The sequence below is a fragment of the Drosophila miranda genome, chromosome XR, assembly GCF_003369915.1.
Source record: "Drosophila miranda strain MSH22 chromosome XR, D.miranda_PacBio2.1, whole genome shotgun sequence".
In the NCBI taxonomy this organism is placed as follows: domain Eukaryota; kingdom Metazoa; phylum Arthropoda; class Insecta; order Diptera; family Drosophilidae; genus Drosophila; species Drosophila miranda.
This window is the reverse complement of record NC_046674.1, coordinates 25,372,681-25,397,090: the sequence shown is the minus strand read 5'-3', so window position 1 is coordinate 25,397,090 and position 24,410 is coordinate 25,372,681. Positions and strand designations below refer to the sequence as shown.

The following is a 24,410-nucleotide window of genomic DNA, read 5'->3' as shown; positions in this document are numbered from 1 at the left end:
TTTGATAGGATTATGGGATTAACGCATTAATTGGATTGTAAAATCTTTAGCCATTCAAGTCTCAATATCCCCATTTATTAAGTAAAGAGATAACACTCTCTGTAAATATGTACATATTATTACTGTAGTAAGCCAAACCAATGCCTGGTCGTCCTTCTCCACCGTGACTTCTATGCGGCCGTGTTGTGGTCACATTCCGGGCCATGTGCAGCAGCTGTTGCAGACATTCTGGCAGGGTACACACTTCCCATCCCCCCAATAAGCCACCACAAATTCCACCCGCGAAACAACCAACTGAACTCTAATCATTTTTGAGAAAAAACAAACTTCCCTGCCACATTCCTCATACCCATGTATAGGATGGCATCTATAATGTTCCTTTACAGAAATAACAATGAAAGATTTACAGAATTCGTTACGAAATTTCACGCCACCGTCTGTCTGTGACGAAATTTTCCATAGACGGAGAGCCGCCGACAAGTGCAGCATTCAGATGAGTCAGCCTCAGCCTCAGCCCCAGCCTCAGCTTCAGCCCCCTTTCGATGGCAAGGGCAAGGGCAATGGCAAGGTGGAAAAGGTTGCAATATGAAACCCAAAAAAAAGAAACATTCCCACCCCGCAGGCAGAGCTGCCACTTTTAATCAGCATGAAAAGACCCCCCCTCGTCCCAGAGACCGGGTGTTCAGCTATTTAAGGGGTACCCAGGAGAAATCCCGAAATTAAAATTCATCCAAAATGAAAATTTCTATACTGCGTAAGTTTCTTTTTTGTTGGACCAAAAATAAATTAGTGCATGAATTCCAAAGCAATTTTGATGTTGACATTGAGTAATGTTGGTTCCGTTCAACGAAGCGTTTGCCTCGGATTCGGATTCGGTTTCGGATTCGAGACAAAGTCCGCCTCTAGCAGGGGTTCTCGGCGAGCTTCCTTTAGTGGGTGGTTGTTTGGGCCGGCATTTTCATATCATTTTCGAATATTACATGCGGATTAGCATTTCCTCATTGGGATTGCAACAAAACGTGCGCCCATTATTGGGCCGGCTTGGATGGCTTGGCTGGGCCCTTTTCTGTCGCAGGAGAAGCTGCCAAATGGGGTGGCTCGATGCACTGCACGGTGGGGTGGTTTTGGTCGTGGGGCGCGGGCTTTCGATTACCCTCAGACGGAATTTTACGAGCACTGCCTTCGACGGGGTTTTCTTCAAGAATTTAACTTAATCAAAAATTATATTAAAGATGAGTAGTTTTCAAACATTTTGCACATTCGGAATAAAGGGAAGAACAAAACTGCCCAAGAAATGAGTTCCTTAACTTTTTTCTAGTTTAGATTTTTCTAGTCAAAATTCTGTATCGAATGCAATAACTTTTTGTTAAGATCCGTTTTTAGATTTAATATTATAATTATTGTTATATTTTGAACTTCAGCCATCCTTTCATTGTTCCACGATCTATTCAATTGTGTTTTTTCATATTTTACGAGCTGCTCTATGACTAAGGTCTGTGTAAACATGTCTCCGCCTCCCCAAACCACTCTCTGACAAAAGTAGAAAGCTGACAAATTGCATAGCCCGTCGTATTACCAGTTTATCTATTTTTCCACAATTTCGGGAGTTTTTTCAACTATATGTCAAGCCTCTTTCTAAATAAAAACTTAGCATCTTTACTAGTCAATTGCCACATCGAGTGGCTTGAACTTAGCTTAGGACACATTACAGAAAACTGGGAGACAAACCCTCAATCGGGCTAAAAATCGAAATTGTATTAACTAAAAACTTAAAATGGGAAAGCAACTAGCTGATTACTGGCGATAGATAAATATTAAGGGGTTTCCCCTCGACAACATCCCATCCTCGTTTGCTCCATAACAGCTTCCTCTTAGTAATTGAATCCCTGCCAAAGGGCACAACTGTTCCCCACTACAACATCAAACTGGTAATGAAATTTTGACTTCGAGTGCCATATATATACATACATATATGCACATGCATGTATGTTTGGGTGTTTCAACAGGGGAACCACAGACCCAGTAAAACTTCTGCTTCAACTCCACTCAACTTTGTATTGTTGTTGCTGTTTTGGCACGTGTCACTGGCATCGTGGCCAGGAAATGATTGAAATAGATTTTTACTTTTAGTTTAGTTGGGAGTTTGGTTCCCTTCTTTCCTGGTGGCTTGTTTTATCATATCATTTTATGTTCAATCAATAATTATCCAGGAAGGAAGCTGCCAGCGGCGTGACGAAGTTTATATACCCTTTAAGCTAAAAACCAACAAGCTGGTAGTCCATGACATCATCTATTTGTCTGAGTATACTAAGTAACTTATTAAGTTACTAAGTAAGTTACAAGCATATAATTACCCAAAGGTTGATTGGGGTCATACTCTTTAGAAACGTAGACATTTTTTTTACACTAACTTATTTTTAACCCCATCGTTCCTAAAAAAGCTTGGCCATTTTATTAATAATACATATTATTCAATATAAACAAAACAATGCTTACAATTAAAAGAGATCGGCTTCTTTAAGAGCTTTTTTGTTTGGGCATAAAATCGACTTATGTGCTCGCGAGGTATCATGCGGCGCTCCGTCTCCATCTAATCCATTTGGTGCAGACTCGTCTTTTCCAATATTTTTTTAGCAGAGCTCATCGATTTTCAACGGGATTAAGATCTGGGCTTTAAGTAATGCACTGCATCAAGTGAAAACTCTGATTATTGAGCCGATTTTTTGCGATTTTGGCCGTGTGCTTCGGGTTTGCTGGAAAGCGATCTCCGAAATATGAAGATAATATTCTTTCTTCACTATCCCATCGATTTTAACTAATGAACCAACGTTTTATACCTTCGGCCTGACAGTGGCAGTTAACCAGAAAAAAAAACGTTGCTGCGCGTCTTAAATTTATCAAGGAGCACAAGAACTAGAAAACTATGGAAGATTGGAAGAAGGTGATTTGGCACCGCCAAATGAAAAGCATTAGATCAAGGATACAACCAGGCATGGAAGAGGAACCCTGATGGAATGTATGTATTACTACAGCAGTAAAGTTTCATTTGATAATTGTCTATGGAATTTTTTTATTTTTACAGGCGTAATTTTATTGGATTATTTTGGACAATTTTTTAAAAGAAAAATGGTACAAAATAAGCAGAATAAAGGTGTTGAAACACTTAATTTTAATGAGCTCTGTTTTCATAAAGTACAGTGCCGCTGAATAAGTGCAAAAATTTAAGGCGTGTAGCCTTCAATTTAGAAAAGCACACATGACATGCAACAAGGAGTGGCACACTATCGTTACAAAATTTTCAACCTGGAGGGACTAGACGGCTATAAGAAATACTATCATGGCCCACGAAAGCAAGAAACCACAGCTACACGAGTGGCATAATTGTGTGGGGAGCATTACTGAGAGGTGTTTTTTTTTCCACTTCAATCACTTCAAATTCTTGGCTCTCCGAATAAGGCGTTTGACAGTAACACCACATTCTCACCTGCAAAACGTTATGAATTATACGGATGAGTGGCCTGACCACCGGTGTTGTCCTTCAATATTTGTACCATATTTTGCATCATTTCAAATAAAATCATCTTTGTACTTTCCTTTTAGAATCGTCTGATGTTACTCCATTTTTTCGCCTATTGAGAATATAACTCATATAATCTCGCAACCCATTTCGACCCATTTCAATTCAAATATGAAAATATAGGCGTTGCAAAGTGGGGTCTCAGCCGAAAGGAGGTGGCAAAAGTCTATTCGCTTTGGTGCACGTTGGATAATTTGAATACTATATAATTACGCATCTGTTAGACAATTTTCCGAGATTTAATTTTTTCTGAGAGCAGCAATTTACTCAATTTTTATACATCTTAAAGATCGAATAAAAAGTCAGGTATGGTTCTTGTTTTAGTCTCTATTTTTTGGTTTTAGTTGTTTTCAACATTTTTCAATGCGGAAAAAATTGGCTTGTTGGAAAAACTACAAAATGAAATTTGATTTTTCAAACTATCAACTTTTTTGGGTGTTTTTTAACTTTAATTTGACTTACAAAAATACCCCCAGCGCAACAGGGCCGCCTAGACTCTAGAGCGATGTGTTGCAACCTCGCACAAAAAACAAACAAAATAGCGCTGCCTCAGGTATAAGAAAAATATAGAACAAAAATGATGGACCAACATTTTGAATAAAAAACAAATTTTTGTTTTGTTTTCGTTTTCTTGTATGAAAAATCCAATACGGACAATGCTAGAAAACTGAAAAGGCCGAAGACCCTACTGTGTGTCGATAATTTGTTGTTCCACAAATTAAATCATTGCCGTTTAACCTATTCAGTTGAGCTAAAATAGGTGCGAAGATGAGGAACAATTTCTCATTAATAAGTGTCCTAGAGAACGCAAACTTTCTTGTTTCATAAACAATTAAGCAGTCTATCAAATACAAACTATTTCATCAAAATCGGTAAGTTGGTTGAAAGGATATAGCAGCTTACTTTTTAAAATTGCTGAAACTATTCAGTTGAGCGGCACTGAAAATATATTTGATCAGCATCAATAGCCAATTCGATATACATATGTATATGTCCCTCAGAGACTGTAAAAGATAGAGCCATACAATTTTGTATTCAAAATCCTGTGTGATGCTGTTACAAGTGTATTCACCATGGAGTATGATTTCTAAAAGTTTTATTAAGAAAAGAATTTAAGACTATTCCCCTGACATGCATATAGCACGCTTACAGAAAGAATTGAAACATCTACAATGGGTGTATTAGTGCTTATTACTTGGATTTATTTGAGTTCGACGCTGATGGAAATATTTTAGGAAATATTTATTCCGTTTTTACATACTTTCATTACCCTAGCGCACCCTAGAGGACTCCAGCCACATTTTTGCAGGTAAGATTGTCGCAACGTACCATAGTCACTGAAATAGGATACAATCTCAAGAAGAATGTTACATATAAACACAATTTAGTACTTACGAAGGCAGGAGGCATGAACTAGCTGACAGCGTGTTATACGTCTCCAGGTGCGATCGATGCGAGCGCAATGTTGGTTGTAGATGTCCACGGTATCGTCCCTGGGGCCCACCTCACGTTCATGGCGCCTGCACTCGGCCACTAGGCCATCGCAGAATGCGCGGGCTTGGGCATGGACCTGAGTCAGGCACAGGCACAGGCAGCAGACAGCTGAAGGAATATGCACACTTTCTTAGTAAAATTCTTTAATTCACATGCAGAAGGATCGGCTTACCCAGCAACAGAATAAGTTTCGACATTGGATTTGCTTTGAGAAGGCACTTGAAACTACACTGATGGCATTTCAATGCATCCTGGGTATTTATACCCTACAAATACGTAATGGAAACAGTAAGGAAACAGCTGAAATGGTCTAGTTACTGCTACAGCTGTGGCAGTTATGGCACTTTTTTTTTTTTGCTTTTTGTCGAGAATTATGTCATTCTGGTACAATAGCTTCAATTAGCAAATATATCTGTTTCTTTATCCGACTTAATAAAAGTTTCTATAAGCCCACACACACAGATGCCGCACGCCATGGTGTAAGACCCCACCGATCGCTTCCAGATTAGCAGCGCCTTATAAAAGGCTCGCCACAGCTTTCCGTTCTATCAGTAGCAATCCCGATCCGATCTATCGAAAGATGCAGCTCCTTAGCGTTCTCTCCGTTCTCACGATCCTCTGGTGTGTGGCCGTACACGCTCAGCAGCCTGACTGCCGGGTCCTAAGGGAGAGCTGCGAGTCCTGTGTGAGGCGACTGAACAATCCCTCCAATAATGTGGAGTTCATGAACGACGGGTGCCGTGAGAGGCTACGTCGCACCTACCACTGGAGGAATCAGACCCGTTGCGATCTGCAGGTGATTGCTTGTGCGGGTGAGTAAAATATAGATACAGATATATGTGGCCATACATATTTAATTATATGACTTGATACCCCAGCTCATAGAAGAAAGCTGGATTGTGCGGTCATTGCTGAACTCGCTGGCATGCGCAGGCGTACCTAGAAGTACCTACCTTCCGGTCGGATGATACCCCACAAACCATGCAGAGATATTAGAGTGAATAAAACATGCATATTATTAAAAATATTTTCGACTTTCGTAGAGCTAATCTTACTTGCCAAAACAGAAATATATTTTTGCACGAGTACGAGTTGGGTTTGTAATTTTCTTAGCCCTTCAGCCAAAGCAGCTCAAGGGTTTTTCCAGGAATCAATGATCAATCTACTAGATATTCAGGAAAACGATACAGGTGGACACAAACCCAACAAAACAATAAGTCAGTCATGCACATCCTTTCTACAGGCCTGTCATTTCTATCATAATAATAATAATCAAGGATAATTTTTCAAAGGAAATTATTACAACCAGAGACTTCCCTAAGACAGTGTATGTTAGACTGGGTCAAAGAATAAAAGTATTCATTGCAACTAATGCCCACTATTCGGGCTTATGGCGACCCGGCTCTACAGGTCTTGGCCCGGCAAGATAAGTGCTATAACTACTGCCACAACACTCTTATTCAGATATACTTACTAACAACCAGGAGTCTGCTGAGTTCCAGTAAGCAATCTGTACAAAATTCGGATTAAACAGCTACATATGTACATGTATTCATACTCGTATTCATACCGAATTAGCTGGTTAAAAGGAATTTGTGCGAAACATGTTGAATAAATAATACAAAGCATTGCATTTCAATTTGCTTTCAATACGGGCATAAGCTGTGTGAACGAATGTGTTCGAGTGAAGTGATTTTTAAATACTTGTAGCGGTTTAAGCTTTTATCCTTACCAGCCACTCTACTCGGCTGCCCCCAACCCAAACCCAGGCCCCAACCCCGACCCAAACCCGAGACCCACTTCAGTTCACGTCATGAACATGATTATGGACTTTATGAATGTGTAGCAAAGCGAATGGGATTGGAAAGTGTTTGCCTAAACTCTACAAAGTGTAGATACGCTTTTAGAGAATGTACTCTAAGAAAGAATGAATTCAAATAATTTGAATTTCGCATAAGGTACAAGGTAGTACAAATGATATGCAACGTTGTAACGATGCAAGTGTAGTGTGTATATCCATCGGTCTTAGAGAAAAGTTGTCATACTATTTACGGCCAGCTGGTGTTAACTGCTTACATAATATATGAAAATTGAAAATCTCTTTGAGTTGCACTTGAAAAATGCTTGGACCATGCTGACCATGATGATGAACTTTGTAAAACTCTTGACCACATTTGCCGCACCCGTTCCAGCAACCTCACACCACTGCTGTAGACCCCAGTCCTTCCTTTCAACTGCTTTCCACTTTGGAAATGTCCGGCCAGCTGACGTCCCAAAGATTCCACAGACCATGGCGAACAGAGGGAAATGGGAACGTGGAAGAAGCTTGGAATGGGTTTGAAATTGGAGCTGTAGACAGAGGGGCCAGGGAATGCATTGCACTTGGCTTTAGCGCCACTTGTAAGTGTACTTTTTATTTGAGCCAACAAAGTATGTTCACACATACATACATATGTATGAATATACACATGTATATACAGATGTACAGATATAACCATGCCCTTTGTCAAGTGCTTCAAGCGCTCGGATTTTGGCGTTCACACTTGGACTTTTACTCCGGCTGACTTTTACTCGTGTCGCCGACAGCTAAGCGGTGATAATCGCTTTTCGCTTTTGAATTGAATTTGAGCACGTAAGACTTCCACGCAGATCCAAAAATACAAAAAATGGAAAGGAGTGGAGCTTCAAGAACTTGGACCTTGGCCATCAGAGAAAGGGCGTTTTCTTGGCTTCCATTGTCTCCGGCTTTGCTTTTTACTATATTTGTTGCGACCTTACACTCACTCCTGCCACCACTGTATATTTTACTGCTTCCTGTGCCTTCCGATTTCAACCTCAAAGCTTAGGTTTTTATATTGAAATACGTCCCGTTCTTATATATTTTAAGACAGATATAATCGTCCTATTTTGATTACTTTTTGCTGATATATACAAAATTTTATAAATATTACATATTGCATTTTTCAAAATTTTGTTGAACTATTTTCAGAAGCAATAAAGCATTTTGAACAAAGATATATGATATGGAGGGTTATTTTCTGGGTAAGAAAAAGATGTCCGTGCGGAAAGGTCGGAAAGGTCGGAAAGGTCGGAAAGGTCCGAAATCAAACCATGGCTCTTGTCCAAATTCAACCAAGCCTCCGGAGGGGACTGTCTGTAAGCTGCAATAGCTTTGAAACCACGGTTAAGTGAGGGAGAAGAGGCCATGCGGAAGAACAAAGGATATTTAACAGGTCCAAGTGATCTGGGGGGGAGGCTCGGGCCCTCTACCCCGCTACCGCCATAACCTAACCTAACGTAAGGTGTATCCAAATATGTAGCTCCGAGAGCAGCGTTGGGCAGCATTTTACATTTGGAAACATCGGAAACGCATCCTTCTGAGTGTTACACATATCCACATCTAATATATCCCAAAACTCTAAGAGTACTGGGGATAAGAACAACTCTGATTTTAACCATTTTCCCCCTTTCCGCTTTTGTGTTTGGCTACCGAGGAATAGTTCCAGTGGTGCTTCCTTCTTTGAGCTGCAATAATCTAGCAAAAACCAGTATACCCTCTATGAAACGTGTAAAATCCGCATTTTTTCAATGATCTCTTGTAGATTTTATTTTCAATTATCATCATTATCGATTGGCAATGCTGCCTCAGTTCCTGACACGTCGCATTCTGGCAAGTTCAGCTATATCGTCGCAGTTCATCCGGCGATCGGATCCTATAGACAATGGTAATACCGCTTAGGATAGCCCTTAATGTACAAAATATTAAGTCGACTTACCCAGGCAATTCAATCTGGTAAGCTCGCATCGGTTTATATCGCGCCAAACCCAGGTATTGCGAGTCTTCCTCCTGCACTCCCTGTTCAACGTGGGGAGATTACGGTTGCGATCACCCGCATTTTCCGGGCGATTCACGCAGCTATCGCACGCCCGTTTCAGTTGCTCGCAGTCATCCCTCTGACCAGCTATCAGAGTTAAGCAGACGACTGTAAACGACAGGAATAGCTAGGGATAATCCCAACAAATGGTAGAGTAGTTATACGACTCACCAACAAATACAGCCAAAACTATGGGGATATTCATTCTCTCCGTCTATTTTTCGCCGATGGAAATTGCTATGTAGTTCTGATAACTACTGAAGACCCAGTCATGTCCGGGCTTTTTATATACATATGTACCTACCGACCAGAAACAATATATCTCTCCAAAACAATGAATAAAACTGATGAAATGCGAGTACAAAGAGAAAAAAAGGCGAAAACCCTCAAAGGAAATATTTGACAATAAGAGTTGATTGTCTTTTAGCCATTTGAATGCACTGATGTTCCGTATTTCCTGATACTCGCAATAATGGAATCTTCCCCATACAGAGAAAACAGTTGTTTCCCAAAATATATGTACCGCTCCTTATAAAAGCCCAAGCACCCGCACTGTTCCATCACAGAACTTCAGTAAGTTTTCAGTGACAACACCAAAATGTGGAAAATCGCTTTGCTATTGGGTGAGAGCATAGGACCTCGCAGCTGCAACATAAAATTCTGACATTATTGAGTTCCAGCTATCGGTTGCATCTGTGTGGCTAGCCAGGCCACGACGAGGGCCCCGAGAGGCTCCGACGTTTGCCGGCGCCTGAACGATCGGTGTCTGCGCAATCAGGACCGCCTGGGAACTACCAACGATGTTACGCAGATCTATAATAGCAATTGTCGCAGGAGTCAGGCCAACTGGCGCGATATCTCCCGATGCGATTTGGCTAGAGCCACCTGTCAATGTAAGCCCGCGAAGGATAGTCCGGCGTACACCAAAAATGGTGTAACCGATTGTTAATTCATCAATCGATTTATTATGTTTGCAGTGACTATAGTGCGATGCGGGACACTCTCCTGTGACAATGTGAGAAGAGCCCTTCAGTCCGGCCCAACCCGACGTCCAACTCGGCACACGCCACCCACTCCACGTACCCCACCTACGCCACGTACCCCAACTCCACGGACCCCCCGCCCCACACGAACTCCGCGCCCTACGCGAACTCCGCCCACACCGCGAACCCCAACTCCCCGCACTCCTCGCCCCACACGTACTCCCCGCCCTACGCGAACTCCGCCCACACCGCGAACCCCAACTCCCCGAACTCCTCGCCCCACGCGAACTCCTCGCCCAACGCCTACACCCCGCACGCCACGCCCACGGACCACTCTGCGACCCACTTCCACAGTGGCATCTGAATAAAATAATCACGGACAATCACGGACACGGATACCTCTGAAGACTAACCCATTTTTAAATCCTTTCAATGAAAAACAATAAACACTTCAATGCTCTCTACTACTACTACTACTACTACCACTACTACTTTAATATAAGTTCTTCCAGGACCCCCACATATCCTCAGTTAAGGGTTAACAAGGGGTTCTTGAAGGGGTATTCGTGTGTTCTTAGGAAGCGTGCCAAAAATTGTTTTAGTGGGCGTGCAGCGTATAACTTCGCTATTTATTAAAAGTGCCACTTAAGCCAGGGGATGGGAAACGTTTGAGCCGAGACACACGTGTCTGGTAGTAGGACAATGGCAAAAAGTGAAAACAAACTTCATCTGCGAATTCATCCTAAAAGTATGCACTCAAAAGAGCGTTCGTATGACTCGGCTATAGATTCTAATCATGTACTACATATAAGTACATATGTGCTTCCCTCTGGCTAAATACATTTCGTGCAGATCCACCAGTAAACCTCTGTACTCTTTGAGAAGAGTAAGAGTGTTCGCAATCTGGTATCGTATATCTTAAATCTACAAAACAAGTATTTATCCAAACATTTCTAGAGTTTCCTGTCTTTGTGAATCCTTTAAAGCCATCTGAGTCTATACGCTACTCATTCCTGATCATTAAGTTTACCTTTCTCGTTGATCTTTTGTGTATGCATCCAATACGAATCTTTGTTTAGCGGGTCTGAACAGTTCGGGTGTCACGTAGTTTACACGAAAAAGAGCAGTCTAGCAGTCACCACAAAATGATTGCAATTACTATTAACACATACTTGTAGAACTCAAATTTATGTTTAATATTATCAAATTTTCTCTCGAGACTGCACAAGGCACAGGTTAAGTCTTCTTTTGCATCCAAATAGTAATAATGTTTTTTGATATGATTTTCATCGTGATATGGTAGTTGTTTGGTTAGTAATCCTTTAGCTATTTTAGCGGATTTTGTGATTGTGATTGTATTACTGATGATTGGGCATTTTTGTTCGGCATTTGAATCAGGATATCGAGGATGCTCTTGAAGATTTCCATCACCTTCTAACCATATTTTATTTGGTTTGCTGAATCCCTGATTCGAGTCCCATTAATATCTATTGGTATAACATAAACCCATTTAAAAGAAAACTCTACTGTCACATGAGTTGCTTAAGCCTGTTAATTATATATATGGATTTTTTTCGATAAATGGCAACAAATTTACAATAAGGCAAAGAGGACTTTTAATACGATTTCAAACCATTCTTTAATTGCCCATTCCTTTGGAAAATATAAATAAAAAATATTGGTTATATGTTTACCAAATCATTGAAGGTTGATGATCTATATATTAACATAGAAAAGAGGTACATGTGCGGTCTAGCGCATACCACAGCCCAGAGCGGAGCCGAACATTTTTCCAAAAGCCCCGGACAACAGCAAACGCAGTGAACAGACACTGGCCATAATAATAATAATAGTACCTAGAACGGGTGATAAAAATAAACCTTTCAGATGACGTTGTATTGTAAATATAATACAAATTTAGCAGAATTTAGTCATAAATGTGATAATTATACAGGCCCCTCATAACTGTACGGATAGCTGGCCCTAAAAGCTGCAGCTCTGACGATCACCGCGAACCGCTCTCGCCAAAGCCGTTTTGGTTTCCCCCCACAGTCGTGGCAACTCTCGCAATTAAACAAAAGTCAGTCAAAAATTAATAAAAAGAAAACCTGAAAACAGGCCCAGCTGGATAGACTCGCACGCAGGCGTTAACACATATACCATATTGTTTAAACAAGAGATGAGATTCTGTCTCTGACTCTGTCTCTGTCGCTGACGCTGGCGCTGCCGCCTGTCTATCCGTCTATCCGTATATCCGTCTGTTTGTCTCTCCATCTATCTGCTTAAATACACAACGTGATAACGAAGATTGCAGGCATAAAGCCGGCAGAGACAAAATTTGGAGACCACTGCCGTCTGTTGTTGCTGCTCTTGTGGTGTTCCCAGGGCATTTTCACACACCGACAAATAAGCCAATCCACATCGAGAAGGAAGAACAAAATACGTATATAAATATATGAAAATGTAGAGGATGTCGTTTTTCTCTGTTGCCCATTTGCCGAGTTGCCCAGTTGCCCAGTTGCTGGCGGGTAACCTAAGAAACAGTCACGTTTCGCGAGGCAGTTGCTCGTTTCGCTATATTTCGTGTAGCAAAATACGTTTTTATTATAATAAATTGGCATATTGATTCGCTGGCTGCCTATGTGAGTGAGTGATTGACTGACTGACTGACTGATTGAGTTACTAAGCTGCAATCATGTCGAACTTCACAGTAGTTCGTCTGACCAAAGTTCAGCCCTATCTGCTCACGGTGGGCAGCAGTTATGCGGCCCTGGCCAATGTGGACGGTTTCTATGCCAAGGCCCTGGACCCCAGCGGGAGCTATGACAATCGCACGGCAGACAGCAGGCTGGCGCTGTTTGAGGAAGAGAACTCCAGCTATCGATCCACCTCGACCATTGTGCTAATGGTTTCCGCCTGGACACTACTGATTTTGGGCTTTGTCTTCTGCTGCTGTGCCGAGTGCTGTGGCGTCAGCGTCTGGAGGGGCAAGAAGCGTTCTACCATTGAGGCACTCAATGGCGCAGAGCGCGGAGGAGACGGTGGAGGTGGTGCTGGTGCTGGTCCTGGTTCTAGACCTGCTTCTGGTAGAGGTGGAGGTGGAGCTGCAGCCAGCACTGGTGGTAGTGGGAGTGGGAGTGGCCACCATCAGCTGAGCGCAGGTGAGTTTAAAGCTTTTGTAGTGGGGAATAAAGAATACTTTTAGGCTTCCATGGGGAAATATGTACAATATAAACTGTGGAGGGGGAAAACAGTAGCCTACCCTACCCTACCCTGGACCTCACGCAACTGGAGTCATATTTCACAAAATATCAAAAAATCGCAACAATAAACGAGGATCAGTGGTATACGGAATACGAAATACGCTTTCTTGTAGATCTGTCATAAAAAAAGTTACAAAATTCCATGTAGCTGTTTATATATCGTATAATACTTGTATTTATTTCTATAAAACTACAAATATTGATTTCTCAAACTAGCTATTTGCATCCACTATATGTCTGTATGTGTGTCATGCTACAATATACATACACATATAAATAAAACCTTAACTGGCATGCAATTCAGAAGGAATTCTTAGCCCAAAATGTGTATAAAAAGCACATTTGAATACAGTTAACGCTAACTGGCACTGAAATTGCTGAACTGCTTTTCGAGCGGCACGAAGGAGCCACAAACTCTGTTTGTACTCATATTTGCCTGTTTGTGGGATTTCTCTGTGGACCAGACAGCGACAGCCTCCCTCATCGATATCATAAAATATTTAGCTATTTCTCGTGTTTCGTTTCGTTTCGTTTCGGCAAATTTGGCATGCGTTTTGTCTGAAAATTGGCTTTTGGCCAAGTAAGCTAAAAGTGCAGTTCACGTTTCATATACATACATACGTACATACATATGTGTGGATGTATGTACATATGGTGCGTATTCACTGCATCACGTCCCTGAAAGACCACATATTTCTACTACAGTATCGGTTCATATGCCGCGCACAATGCTGCTTCTATTTGCATCATAGACAATAAGCATAGTCTCAAAGATAGGAATATTGCCTTTCATTAAACAGATATTGTTGTGCGCCGAGCACCAGGCCAGAGCCCCAACACACATACACAACTGGCAATAGGTCATTTCGATTCGAGGTCAAATATTTTGCAAATTTGTTTGGGATTAAAGTTTTCCTGGGATTGGTCTCAGGGCTCCGTGTTTTATTCTCAGAGCCACTGGAATGGTTGAACCACTGGTTCAACTTTATTTGGGCTATGATTAGGTAGCTTATTATGTTTAGGCAAATGACATAATAACAAGCATAATTAAATTTAGATATAATACCATTATTGACATCGTTTCAATGGATAAATATTATTTAAACAAAACAGGGCACCAAATGTTCCATAAATGCCACCAAATGTACATCCAGAGAAAGACAAAGGGGGCAGGAGTCGGGTCTGAGGACCGGGTACCATACACAAAGCACCATATGGTCGAAATATAAGCAATTGGTATGTACAACTGTGCCAGCTCTGCCTCTTGTCTGCTCAAACCGAGAGTTGAGAAAGAAAAATGCTCCTATGTATTTCTGAACTCCTCGTGCAGCTGAAGTTGGCTCTAGAAACTGAGGAAAACTGCAGCATTTTTGTATATAACTTGCTCAGAAGTATGTTTGAGTGAAAAGACACAAAAAACGAATAAAACAATAAGTTTAATAAGAAAATTCTGACTCTACGCAAGTTTTATGACCCTCAACTTTAAGTTATTCGTTGCTGCAGGGTAGTGGGAAAGGGGTTAATACTACTAACGAATTTATTGGGCCGCCACTATAAGCGGTATTGAAAGAACACCAGGGAACGAGTTCGAAACGGAAGCGTGGAATATTAAATGTGATACCAAACTTTTCTTAAAATATTGATAAATAGGCATCTGCATTCTGACGTTGCGTTTCATTCGTACGAAAGAATGTTTCAAAAAGTTATAAAAAAGTCACATTTTTAAACATAACTTGTTCTATTTATAGAGTTATTGGTAGCTCTATATTCACAATAGTTCACTGACAATAATCGAGCTTACGATTTTGAAGATATGAGCCAAAATGTGACCCGATGTTACGTTACCAAAAACAGAATTGGTTTTTGAGGCTGGTGTAAAAAATGGCCAAGCTCTGCGAATAGGGTAGGACTATCTGTAAAAGATTTTTAGTGCATATACAAGAAATATTCAGTGTTAAATTTCAGAGTTGTTAAATATAAAATCCTTTCTTGTTTTTTTTTTGTTTTGCTTTAAGTCCGCGGAGCCATCTAACGTACGTTACCGAATTTCGAGGAAATAAAAGATTACAAATATACCGTTAACCAAAGTTCGGCCAATTTTCTGGAATTTTTAAAGAATCTTCTTTCTTATAGGAAATAATAGAACGTTAACGTTAAAGAAAACATGAGTATAAAAATACCAACAAATATTTTAATAGGTTTTCCCAAAAAAGTCATAAATTTACATGTCATTGGTTTTATTAAACTTTCAATGAATTCTGAAAATAGTATTTTTTTAGATGAACTGACTTTTTTAAAGTTTTAAGTACCTGTTATAACCTATTGTGAGAACTGTTTGATAAATTTCTCCTAGTTCATCCACCAATACTCATGAAAGTTAAAAGAGCAGAACAGTAATACCACCCATTAAACACCCAACCAAGTTGAAAGTTCAATGATTTTGGGACTAACGTAACAACTATCTGAATTCATTACTTCTTTAAATAGAAAAGATCTTCAAAACATGGTGTGTCATACACAAGTTACGAATAAAAAGTGTTTTTCTTTTTCACCTCTAAAAAAACCTAGTGGTATCTGCTGAGATGCAGATAAGCAGGCACTACTCTATAATAAATTATATTTGCTCTACTCAAAGTAAAAAATCACAACAGAATTGCTGAGCTCAAGAAGATCAAAATCGGATCATAAAGCTGTCATAAGGACATGTGCAGGTCTATCGAAAGCGTGTTCCCCAAAGATAGTCTTTCTGCTTGTTTTATATTATTTATTCGTTTTAAAACCCGTAATGATTTTCTTCGGTTTTGTTTGCTGTTTACGCGCTTCATTGCTTCCTCTGCTCCTCTACTCCTCCACTCCTCTTCTCATCTTTGATACTTCTTGCATATAATTTTTTACGGCTTCTCATCAGTTGAAGGCTCTGCTTATGTAGACTTTCATGGCACTTTGATTGCTCATTTGGCATTTATTTGATGATGCCAGAACTCTCGGGTCTTTAAATTATTCATTGTGCGTGTGCTTGCTACCTCCAGTCCCCTACTCTCCCAGCATCTCAGCGATGAGCTCTGCGAGTTCTTTAAACATTCATGTCCCTCCTCTGGCTATCGAGACGAACAAAAAAGAGGAAGCAAAGGACAACGCGCTGAAAACATCATTGGCCGACGGCGACCAGCTAAATGTGCGTAATTTTTACCGACAGCGAATAGAGAATGGATAATGTCGCTCCACCGAAACAGCAGGCATCTACGGGGTGACAGATAGCCGGGGGTCACAGGGCCTACGTGAGTTCCCAACTTAAACTTGGTCAGGGACGCTGGCATGCCATTGAATTTGTGCCATGTTTTAGCTACCGATGAGGCGTGGGAAGGCTTTTGGGATGGACCCAACTCGATTTTCCCTTTCACAAGTTCTGAGAGACAGCAAGATGTAAATAAAGCTACAAGAATTATATAACTGAATATTTAATGAGTATGTACTCCTTGGTGTACATAGTAGCTCATGGAAGATTTCCAGGTCCATAGGCAATTTTCGATTCACATTTCACGCGCTTGGGTTCACTCTAACCTCCATGCTCCCTATCTCCCTATGGTCTTTCATCTTTCAGTAGTCTACTCTCTTGTCTAATGCCTTGACATTTCATCCAATTTGTATTTATTGTGTAGAATTTTTCTACACAAATTTACATTTTTTATTAAGACTGCCCATTCCCACGGCCCTGTTCAGGCAGTGTGTAATGCCCTCCGCCCTCTTTCACACGTATTTTTATTGATTGCGTCCGAGGCATTAAAAGATGTCGATACTCGATGAGCTCGATTGAGTTTCAGTTGAAATGTATTCGTTCAATGGTAGGGGCTTGAACGTAAAGTAGATGATTCTGCATTTCAAATTGTCAATTTGTAATTTGATTAAGTTAAATTTAATTGGTTTTTGTTGTTTAATTATGAAATAAGTGCGAATTCCTTCGGTTTTTGCGCTGGTCTGTTGAATGTACATTGATTAATGATGTTAGTATGTCTGCATGTAGTGTATATCGAATAAACGAAATATGTCATATAAAGTGGTCAATAAATAAATATTGAGTGCATATTGAAATTTCATAGGATAGGTTAATGGATTAATTAATTACATATATGTATATTTACCGGGGAATTCAATAAAAGCAAATAAGTCAAAGTACTCATTTGTGGCGCATTAGAACATTCAAGCGTTGAGATCAAATTTACATGACCCCGCCGTAGCCGTGTGTCCTTGGTTCATCCACTTAGCACCACTGCCGCACAAATACCCATAATTAAAGAAGGTCTTTACGGGTATAACCTTTAATTAAGATTCTCGAAACTTTTCAATATTAAGCTCTATTGTGTGCAGTGGCGCCGCAGTGCCAACTACCCTTTCCCCTTTCATCAATCGGTTTCCCATCAAGCTGGTCTGGTTGCCGCACATGCTCTCGTGTAAAGTCGTTGAAATTTTCCATAACGAAATTAACGCCATTCCCGTAAGTCGCTTCGGTGCAGCCGGGAAATATGAAACGTAAATTTTTGCCCCGAACCAATAAAAATAATTGCGGCAAAAAGCACCACATGTGAGCAGGCGGATGCAAGAGGGTGAGTGCAGAGGTCCTGACTCCACCGGCAATTCTGCTTTTATTGCCTGATGATCCGCACACGAGCTCCCCTGCTGTCCCCATCTCTTTGGCTCCGTCACTGTCTGCAGTCTGCAGCTCTGCCTCTCTGCCTCTCTGCCTCTCTGCCTCTCTGCCGCTCTGCGTACTGTTATTGAAGTTCACGGTGGCACCTCCTCTCGCCTTTAAGTGCTCCTCGGGCTTTTTGCTGTTCTGGTTGTTGTTGCAACTTCCGCTCCCGCTCTGTTTATATTTTTCCCTTTGTGTGCCTGTGTCACCGCTTCCTTTGCACTTGCATTTATACTTATTTTCATTTCCGTTGCGCTTATCACATTATTGCAAGCTCATTGCCGGCTTCTCATTGAACGCACATTCACACACGGAGGAGGGTGTAGTCGGAGGGTGCAGTCGGGGGGGGGGGGGGGGGGGGGGGGGTAGTCGGAGGGTGCTATCAGTCAACTCGAGTGGGTTGCTCCTTTGCGGAGGTGCGTGCTTTAAGGACCCTGATGCCAGACAGCGAATATATTATTCACAGGCTGCAAAATAAAGAATTAAGGATTAAAGTCGTCCCTTAAGATATCGGTAAAATAATGATAATTCAAAAATTCTGCCCAAGATGGAAAAAGTTCAAATTTTTAAAATTCCTCAGAGGGATAACTGAAGGAATCACATTTGAATAATCGCATTGAATGAGGGAAAACCAAACAAAGCAAAACGTTCAATCGATTTGCAGACAGGATCCAGGGGTAGCAACCCCTTGTCAATGTCTTATTCCCCATCCTCGACAGGAAACACCCGGATACAACACGAAAAATATCAAATCTTGAGATTTTAAACAGTTCGGTAACCTCTTTCACCATATGTAGGTCTCTCTACCTTTCTCTCCTGCCCCTTACTCCAAACGCCTTTACCGATTTTTGCATACATACCACGAGTATGTATGTATGTATGTACATTAATAAATAATTTGGGACGTGTGAATGATTTTTATTTAAATCGTCGCTAAAAAAAAGAAAAGAGAAGCCTGGCGAGAAACAGTAGCAGGATCGGACTAACCGGATTCCGTGGCGTATCCTTTCCTTGCCCCAGTGTGCATGTATCTGCGTGTGTGTGTGTGTGTGTGTGTGCGTTGTCTGCGGAACGTTTGTCTACTTTTGCAGCTCATGTAATATTCATGATTATTTGAAATTTGCGCTTCGTTATCCTTTATCCCGTTTTATGTTCGGTGGAGGCAGACGACAATCATATGTTAGCGCGTTCAGCGCGGCTCCTCCATCTTCACGCCGTGCACAGATACCACTGCAAACGATTTTGTTCGTGTATGTGTGCACATGAGGCTGGTATAAACAGCAAGAGTTCCTGCATATCAACACAGCGTTATCGGGTTTTCATGCGGCCACACACAAACAGAGGCCAGGACACGCCGGGGAATTCCTTCAATGGCATTGGCAGCAACTCAACCCAGCTTCGGTCCGTCAATATCCCTTGGCAAACTGTTGCATTTCTGCCCTGCTCAGGCTCCCGGCCTTCTTCTTTCATGGCTGTGCTCTGTCCTGTCGGTGTGCGAGTTTCCGTTTTCATGCTTATCAGCTTTCGTCCTCCGTTATTGTTGCTATTCCCCTGGCGCTCTTTTTCCCTCAACTTTATGTGCAGTGCGACCGAAACCAAGACCAATGCGCCACACCTCCACCTGAAAGTCAATAGCTTTTGTTGGAACTTAGCTGATGCTTCTGCTTCTCTTTGTGACACTGGCACTGGGATGGCACTAGCACTGGCAAGGCACTGACACTGGCAAGGCACTGGCACTGGCACTGGCACTGCCTGACTGCATTGCGATAACAGACAACGCCAACTTCCCTTCGAACTCCAGGTGAAGCGAAGTTTCTTGACAAACTAGGAAAGAATTATGATTGATTGTTGCTCCAGAGGACTCACAGCGGAGGAAACTTCAGAAAATTTGGCTATTGGCAGGGGTTGTGCCAAAGTACCTTAACAGACAGAAGGAAACGAATTTTATTCCTATATTCCTCGCTTTGAGTAGAAGAATTGATATCAAAGAAGTTATGCCAAGCTTTACGCTTGAAATTAGATGAATGGGACGAACAAAAATGAGCTTTAATTTTTCAAAAGAAAACCTAAAACTATACAGAAAAACAAAAGGGAAAGATTACCAAAGATGCACTCTCTTTGTTGATGTGGGCCTGTGGAGCCGATCCGCCGACTACACTGTGATTTTCTGAAAGAAAAAAACCTCATTGGAATAGCTCTCAGCTTTCGAGTCTAAAAGCTTTATGCCTACAATGTTTATGATCTGCTGCCAGAACTTCGTCGTTGGGTTTGATCGTGCAAAAAGCTCACCTTGCTTGCAATAACAAAGTGCAGTACAAAAACGAATTAGGTTCCGTTATTATTTCATAAAAGCTCTCGCACCTCGTAATGCTGAACGAAATCATTGATCTTAAATTAGTGGTCGCATCAAATTGATTGGTTTTGCTTGCGTTTAAAGTGAGTTTATTGTGTTAATCAGGTATGCACAAATTTAAACTTCTCGCAAAATGCCACTACAGGAAATCGTTACCAAAATGAGCAGAAGATATTTTACAATCCAAACTTTTTTAAAAGATCCAAAAAGTAACGGGAAAACACCTCGCCCGGGGCACACTCCATTACTGCAAGAACACGATAAGCGGCGTATAAAAGCTTGGCCGTTAAAGAAAACCAGAGCTCCGTACAAATTTGTCACGAACTGGCTCCTCCCTGTACCAAAGCGTCGAGTGCAAACAATTTTGAGGGCTGATCAGAACGTTTCCCACGAAAAAGGATAGTAAAATTTCAGCTACTTCCCTGACATAAAGTGGGGCGAATGTCACTTTACTGAAACTCAACCGTTTTGGGACTCAGAGTGGAAAAAATAACATCTTCACTGATGACTGAAAAATAGGGATATTAGGGCCCCAAAATAGGCGTCAGAAAATATTTTCAACCATTAGACGAAGTTCTTATTGATTTTGGGGGAAAATATTATGGCGATTCGTGGACATTTCAACAGGACAATGCTCTGCTCCATGTCTCCAACTACTGAAGGTTTTGAAGTGGCCAGCAAAAATTCCAGAAAAGTTTACATGCACAAACGACAATTAGATATATACTTTATACATATATATTATATACTATTACTCTTTCATCCTAGTCCCAACACTGCCTTGTTTCCTACTTTCATTGACATCTCGGTTCAATCCCTATATGAACTAGGCCTCATTCTAGTGAAAATGGTTAAAAAGGATAATATGGGGCCCACTACAATGTCTACGCTAAGACGGTTTTGTTGGTAACAATGACAAATAAATATTTTAATGTATTCAATTCCGAGCGGAAACGATTTTAAATGCCTCATTACGCTCTCAGCCAGTTGCAGTTGCAGTTGAGTTCCAGTTCCCAGTTTCTTTAACTAATAAAAATCGAAATAGATTTTCCGGGAGTGTGGGCTCAACAACAGCTCGTAAATTACATGCTCATTTTTCAGACATTTTATGAACAGACCACGAATGGGTCAGATCTGACCTAACCTGGCTACTGTGAAATGGCCGAGCTCATTAGACACGGGGTCTTGTCATTTGTACTTATTGGCTGAATGGCTGCGACGGAAGTTGTCGGCGAGGCGCAGCATGAAGCATGAAGTGTGTTTTGTTGGTGACAAATTAAGGAAAATTAGGGGAAAACCGTTTGCATAACTCCATGAGGAACTGAAGTTGCTCTTATGGACGGATGACAGCCTTCTTTACCGTTTTCGTTCTCAGAGCCGTACAAAGGAACAGCCCAGAGGAAAACGAATCAATAGGAAGGAAGAAGCGCAAACGATTGGATCCTTATCGAGCCATGTGTCGTCCTTGTACCTGTCCGAGGTGCAAGCCACAAGGGAAAGAGGAAAAAGACTCGGGAATCTCCGTCAGCCTAAGCGAATCCGCTTACCAAGACAAAACAAAAACAACAAAAAACAATGACATGTTTCTCCTCTTTCGCAGCCAGATGAATGGGTAGATAAAAGGGAAAGATGCCGCGGCCGGAAAAGAGCATTTAACGCGATTTGATGGTTTACAAATTGCTTGGAAGGAACCGGGGAAACGAGATAGAATCTTTGTCAAGGGAGTATCGAACAACTGACGGCATTTCCTTGTTAAGGGGATGAGGCTCAGGCTGCAACTCATTGTGTTTGGATAAAAGATTGCTACGAAGGGCTCGGAGGTGAATTCAATCAAATTGTATCCAACATTATTGAAAATTACGCGGATCAAAACGGTTTCCGGTAGAAGGCATTTTCAAAGATTAAAGTTATGTTTCGGTTATAACCAGCTGTAATTTATACTTTAGCTAAGAAGTTTCAGTAAAGGGTCTATAACTTCATTTTGCCAATGATTATAATTATCTTTAATATTTCATAGACAGCCCACATTTCAGCAGCACCACAGCAGAAGGTGCAACGTGCAAAGACCTCAAGTAGCAAGCGCAGGCTTGGTCAAAATTCTATAATTAAAAGCGCTACAGGCTCCGGATATGCCGCCACACCGTTCGCACTTCCTTTGTTTGCTTACCTGTCAGAGCCACGCCGCGGCCACAAAGTATATTCAACCGGCTGGGAATGCTCGCCTCAGTGCTGACATAGGAAATGCCCCTGAGGTTGCAGCAGGCACATTGAACCAGCCAGAGATAACTGATGGCTGCTGATTTTAATCAGCATGACTATGATATTTTAATCGGCAATCCATCCGCATGAGATCATACGAGATTCCTGAGCAGATAGATTTATACGCCTTATATCGTTCTGTTTTTCATCAGACAGTCTGGCGTTCACTTACCTACCATTAAATCTTAAACGATCAAGCTGAAACAAGGGCCGTACCATGATTACAGCTAAACTCAAAACTAACCGATATTCACAAATAATATTCGTCACATTTTCATATAATTGTTGTATACCCAGTGCTCGTAGAGTTTAGGGCTAAATATTAGTTTTGTGGTGAACCCAGAAGGAAGCGTTTCAGACCCCATAAACAGCATCAAAATCCTAGTCGATATAGCCATGTCTATCCGTCCGTCCCTACGTCCGTCTGCCCTGCGAAAATCTGTGGTATCCACAATTTTGAAGAAACGAGAAAACCGAAAACGCAGAATCATAGGGGAATAGGGGGAATAGGGGAGTGCTGCATATGTATCAAAACGGATCACTATTATAGCCAGAAGAAATGAAATTCAATATATGCAAGTTTATTTCAGATAGGATGTTTTCCTACAAAAACGCACAATCATGAAAAATTACCATATCTACCAGATTGCCGAATCTGATTCATATTTGATCAGCGTTTAAGTCAGAAGAAACATATTTAATTTCAGTGGCTACGCTACCCCCATTCAAGCGCTGACTCTTTCTCTCTCCCACTCTTCCTCGTGCAATGTACGCCCTCTGGTGCAGAAGAGCGGCTGTTGCTGGCTAAAAAAGAAAGAGGGAGAGTGAGACAGATGTAAACAAAATATAATGAACGATGAAAACGATCAAATATTCTATAATTCTGATCAAATAGGTCATTAGGGGAAAAGATGGTAAACGGAGTGAAAGAATTAACGTTAGAACATAACTACTTTTCGGTCGTGGTTGCTCTCTTTATCGCTTAGCTTTTTCCATCTCTTATGACAGGTGAGGGCAAAATTGAGAGATTCCCCCTAGCGATAATAAGAGACAAAGAGAGAGAGAGACAGCATGCGGAAGTCATCGCGATGCATCGGCTTGGATACCAATTCTGGCGTTGACGTATAATTACGTATAAAATATTGTACAAGTTACATAAATCATAAAAGTAACATATAAACTGACTGAGTGCCGGGTATAAAAGTCGCCACTTACAACACTCCCGCTCGTTTTTTCCTGTAAATATATGATAAGTTAGTCTATTTTTTGGTAAACAATTTCAGCAAAAACCAGTTAAGCCACATGACCCTAAACACTCAGATACCCATTACGTAGTTTCTATATACGTATCTATTAAATAGACAAAACAGAATTTATCGAGTAGAAATCGAAGGACAGGAGTCTCCCCACCCAAAATCGAAAGGCCAGACGGACATGGCTTTATCGAATCGGCTATTGATGCTGATCAGGAAACGCTTCCTTCTGGCTGGTACATACTGGTAGTATTTACTATTTGAATACCGAGAATAAAGGACTGATTCATGTAGAACGTAAATAATAATCTGACTGTCTATCAGCTGCCAAGATGATTAGAGAGACGTTTGAGATAAGAAAACAGCCCGATAAACACGGTAATCGGAGACGTAAAAGAAAACATGAGATAAATCATCCAGCGGTGGAGTGCTGGAGTGCTGGAATGCTGGAATGCACACGGAACTGACCTGGAAATCTAAATAAATACATTAGGAATTCTAGGCTATGGAAATGGCTTTCAGGTGTGTGCTAATATATCATTTAGTTGGCATTAAAACAAACATAAATATTCTCTTGCACGCTAATTTAATCAATTATTAATTTTGATTACTATTCGGTATTGTACATGTATATTTATACCAAAAGAAAAGTGATGCGCGCAATAA

The 24,410-nt window shown here is 41.1% G+C and overlaps 5 protein-coding genes across 5 annotated transcripts; 3 read left to right on the top strand and 2 right to left on the bottom strand.

Annotated features, from left to right (window-relative positions):
• Positions 1–4,758: 4,758 nt before the first annotated feature.
• On the bottom strand, positions 4,759–5,305 carry LOC108150883. Its single transcript, XM_017279192.2, has 3 exons — positions 5,244–5,305; positions 4,973–5,179; positions 4,759–4,914 (listed from the first exon to the last, which is right to left on the bottom strand). Exons 1-3 carry the CDS (start codon positions 5,266–5,268, stop codon positions 4,859–4,861), a joined length of 288 nt encoding a protein of 95 aa, XP_017134681.1. The 5' UTR covers positions 5,269–5,305; the 3' UTR covers positions 4,759–4,858.
• A 176-nt stretch (positions 5,306–5,481) lies between these two features.
• On the top strand, positions 5,482–6,144 carry LOC108150897. The gene is made up of 2 exons (XM_017279207.2): positions 5,482–5,883; positions 5,950–6,144. The coding sequence occupies exons 1-2, from the start codon at positions 5,652–5,654 to the stop codon at positions 6,012–6,014; spliced, it is 297 nt and encodes a 98-aa protein (XP_017134696.1). The 5' UTR covers positions 5,482–5,651; the 3' UTR covers positions 6,015–6,144.
• A 2,528-nt stretch (positions 6,145–8,672) lies between these two features.
• Positions 8,673–9,194, bottom strand: LOC108165271. Its single transcript, XM_017301306.2, has 3 exons — positions 9,118–9,194; positions 8,848–9,054; positions 8,673–8,784 (listed from the first exon to the last, which is right to left on the bottom strand). Exons 1-3 carry the CDS (start codon positions 9,149–9,151, stop codon positions 8,717–8,719), a joined length of 309 nt encoding a protein of 102 aa, XP_017156795.1. The 5' UTR covers positions 9,152–9,194; the 3' UTR covers positions 8,673–8,716.
• Positions 9,195–9,524: 330 nt separating this feature from the next.
• Positions 9,525–10,397, top strand: LOC108165272 (gamete and mating-type specific protein A). The gene is made up of 3 exons (XM_017301307.2): positions 9,525–9,569; positions 9,627–9,839; positions 9,924–10,397. Exons 1-3 carry the CDS (start codon positions 9,545–9,547, stop codon positions 10,295–10,297), a joined length of 612 nt encoding a protein of 203 aa, XP_017156796.1. The 5' UTR covers positions 9,525–9,544; the 3' UTR covers positions 10,298–10,397.
• Positions 10,398–12,422: 2,025 nt separating this feature from the next.
• LOC117186215 lies at positions 12,423–23,627 on the top strand. Its single transcript, XM_033386557.1, has 2 exons — positions 12,423–13,090; positions 23,500–23,627. The coding sequence occupies exons 1-2, from the start codon at positions 12,625–12,627 to the stop codon at positions 23,610–23,612; spliced, it is 579 nt and encodes a 192-aa protein (XP_033242448.1). The 5' UTR covers positions 12,423–12,624; the 3' UTR covers positions 23,613–23,627.
• Positions 23,628–24,410: the final 783 nt, after the last annotated feature.

Excerpts from the sequence above, each read along its gene's own strand:
- LOC108150883 (XM_017279192.2), bottom strand. The coding sequence starts at position 5,268 with ATGTCGAAACTTATTCTGTTGCTGG. Across the intron at positions 5,180-5,243 it reads GAAACTTATTCTGTTGCTGG|CTGTCTGCTGCCTGTGCCTG; the intron begins GTAAGCCGATCC and ends ATATTCCTTCAG. Across the intron at positions 4,915-4,972 it reads AGTTCATGCCTCCTGCCTTC|TGACTATGGTACGTTGCGAC; the intron begins GTAAGTACTAAA and ends ATCCTATTTCAG.
- LOC108150897 (XM_017279207.2), top strand. The coding sequence starts at position 5,652 with ATGCAGCTCCTTAGCGTTCTCTCCGTTCTCACGATCCTCTGGTGTGTG. Across the intron at positions 5,884-5,949 it reads GCAGGTGATTGCTTGTGCGG|CTCATAGAAGAAAGCTGGAT; the intron begins GTGAGTAAAATA and ends TTGATACCCCAG.
- LOC108165271 (XM_017301306.2), bottom strand. The coding sequence starts at position 9,151 with ATGAATATCCCCATAGTTTTGGCTGTATTTGTTG. Across the intron at positions 9,055-9,117 it reads AGTTTTGGCTGTATTTGTTG|TCGTCTGCTTAACTCTGATA; the intron begins GTGAGTCGTATA and ends TGTCGTTTACAG. Across the intron at positions 8,785-8,847 it reads TACCAGATTGAATTGCCTGG|GATCCGATCGCCGGATGAAC; the intron begins GTAAGTCGACTT and ends CATTGTCTATAG.
- LOC108165272 (XM_017301307.2), top strand. The coding sequence starts at position 9,545 with ATGTGGAAAATCGCTTTGCTATTGG. Across the intron at positions 9,570-9,626 it reads GAAAATCGCTTTGCTATTGG|CTATCGGTTGCATCTGTGTG; the intron begins GTGAGAGCATAG and ends ATTGAGTTCCAG. Across the intron at positions 9,840-9,923 it reads GGCTAGAGCCACCTGTCAAT|TGACTATAGTGCGATGCGGG; the intron begins GTAAGCCCGCGA and ends TTATGTTTGCAG.
- LOC117186215 (XM_033386557.1), top strand. The coding sequence starts at position 12,625 with ATGTCGAACTTCACAGTAGTTCGTCTGACCAAAGTTCAGCCCTATCTG. Across the intron at positions 13,091-23,499 it reads CCACCATCAGCTGAGCGCAG|GTGAGGGCAAAATTGAGAGA; the intron begins GTGAGTTTAAAG and ends CTCTTATGACAG.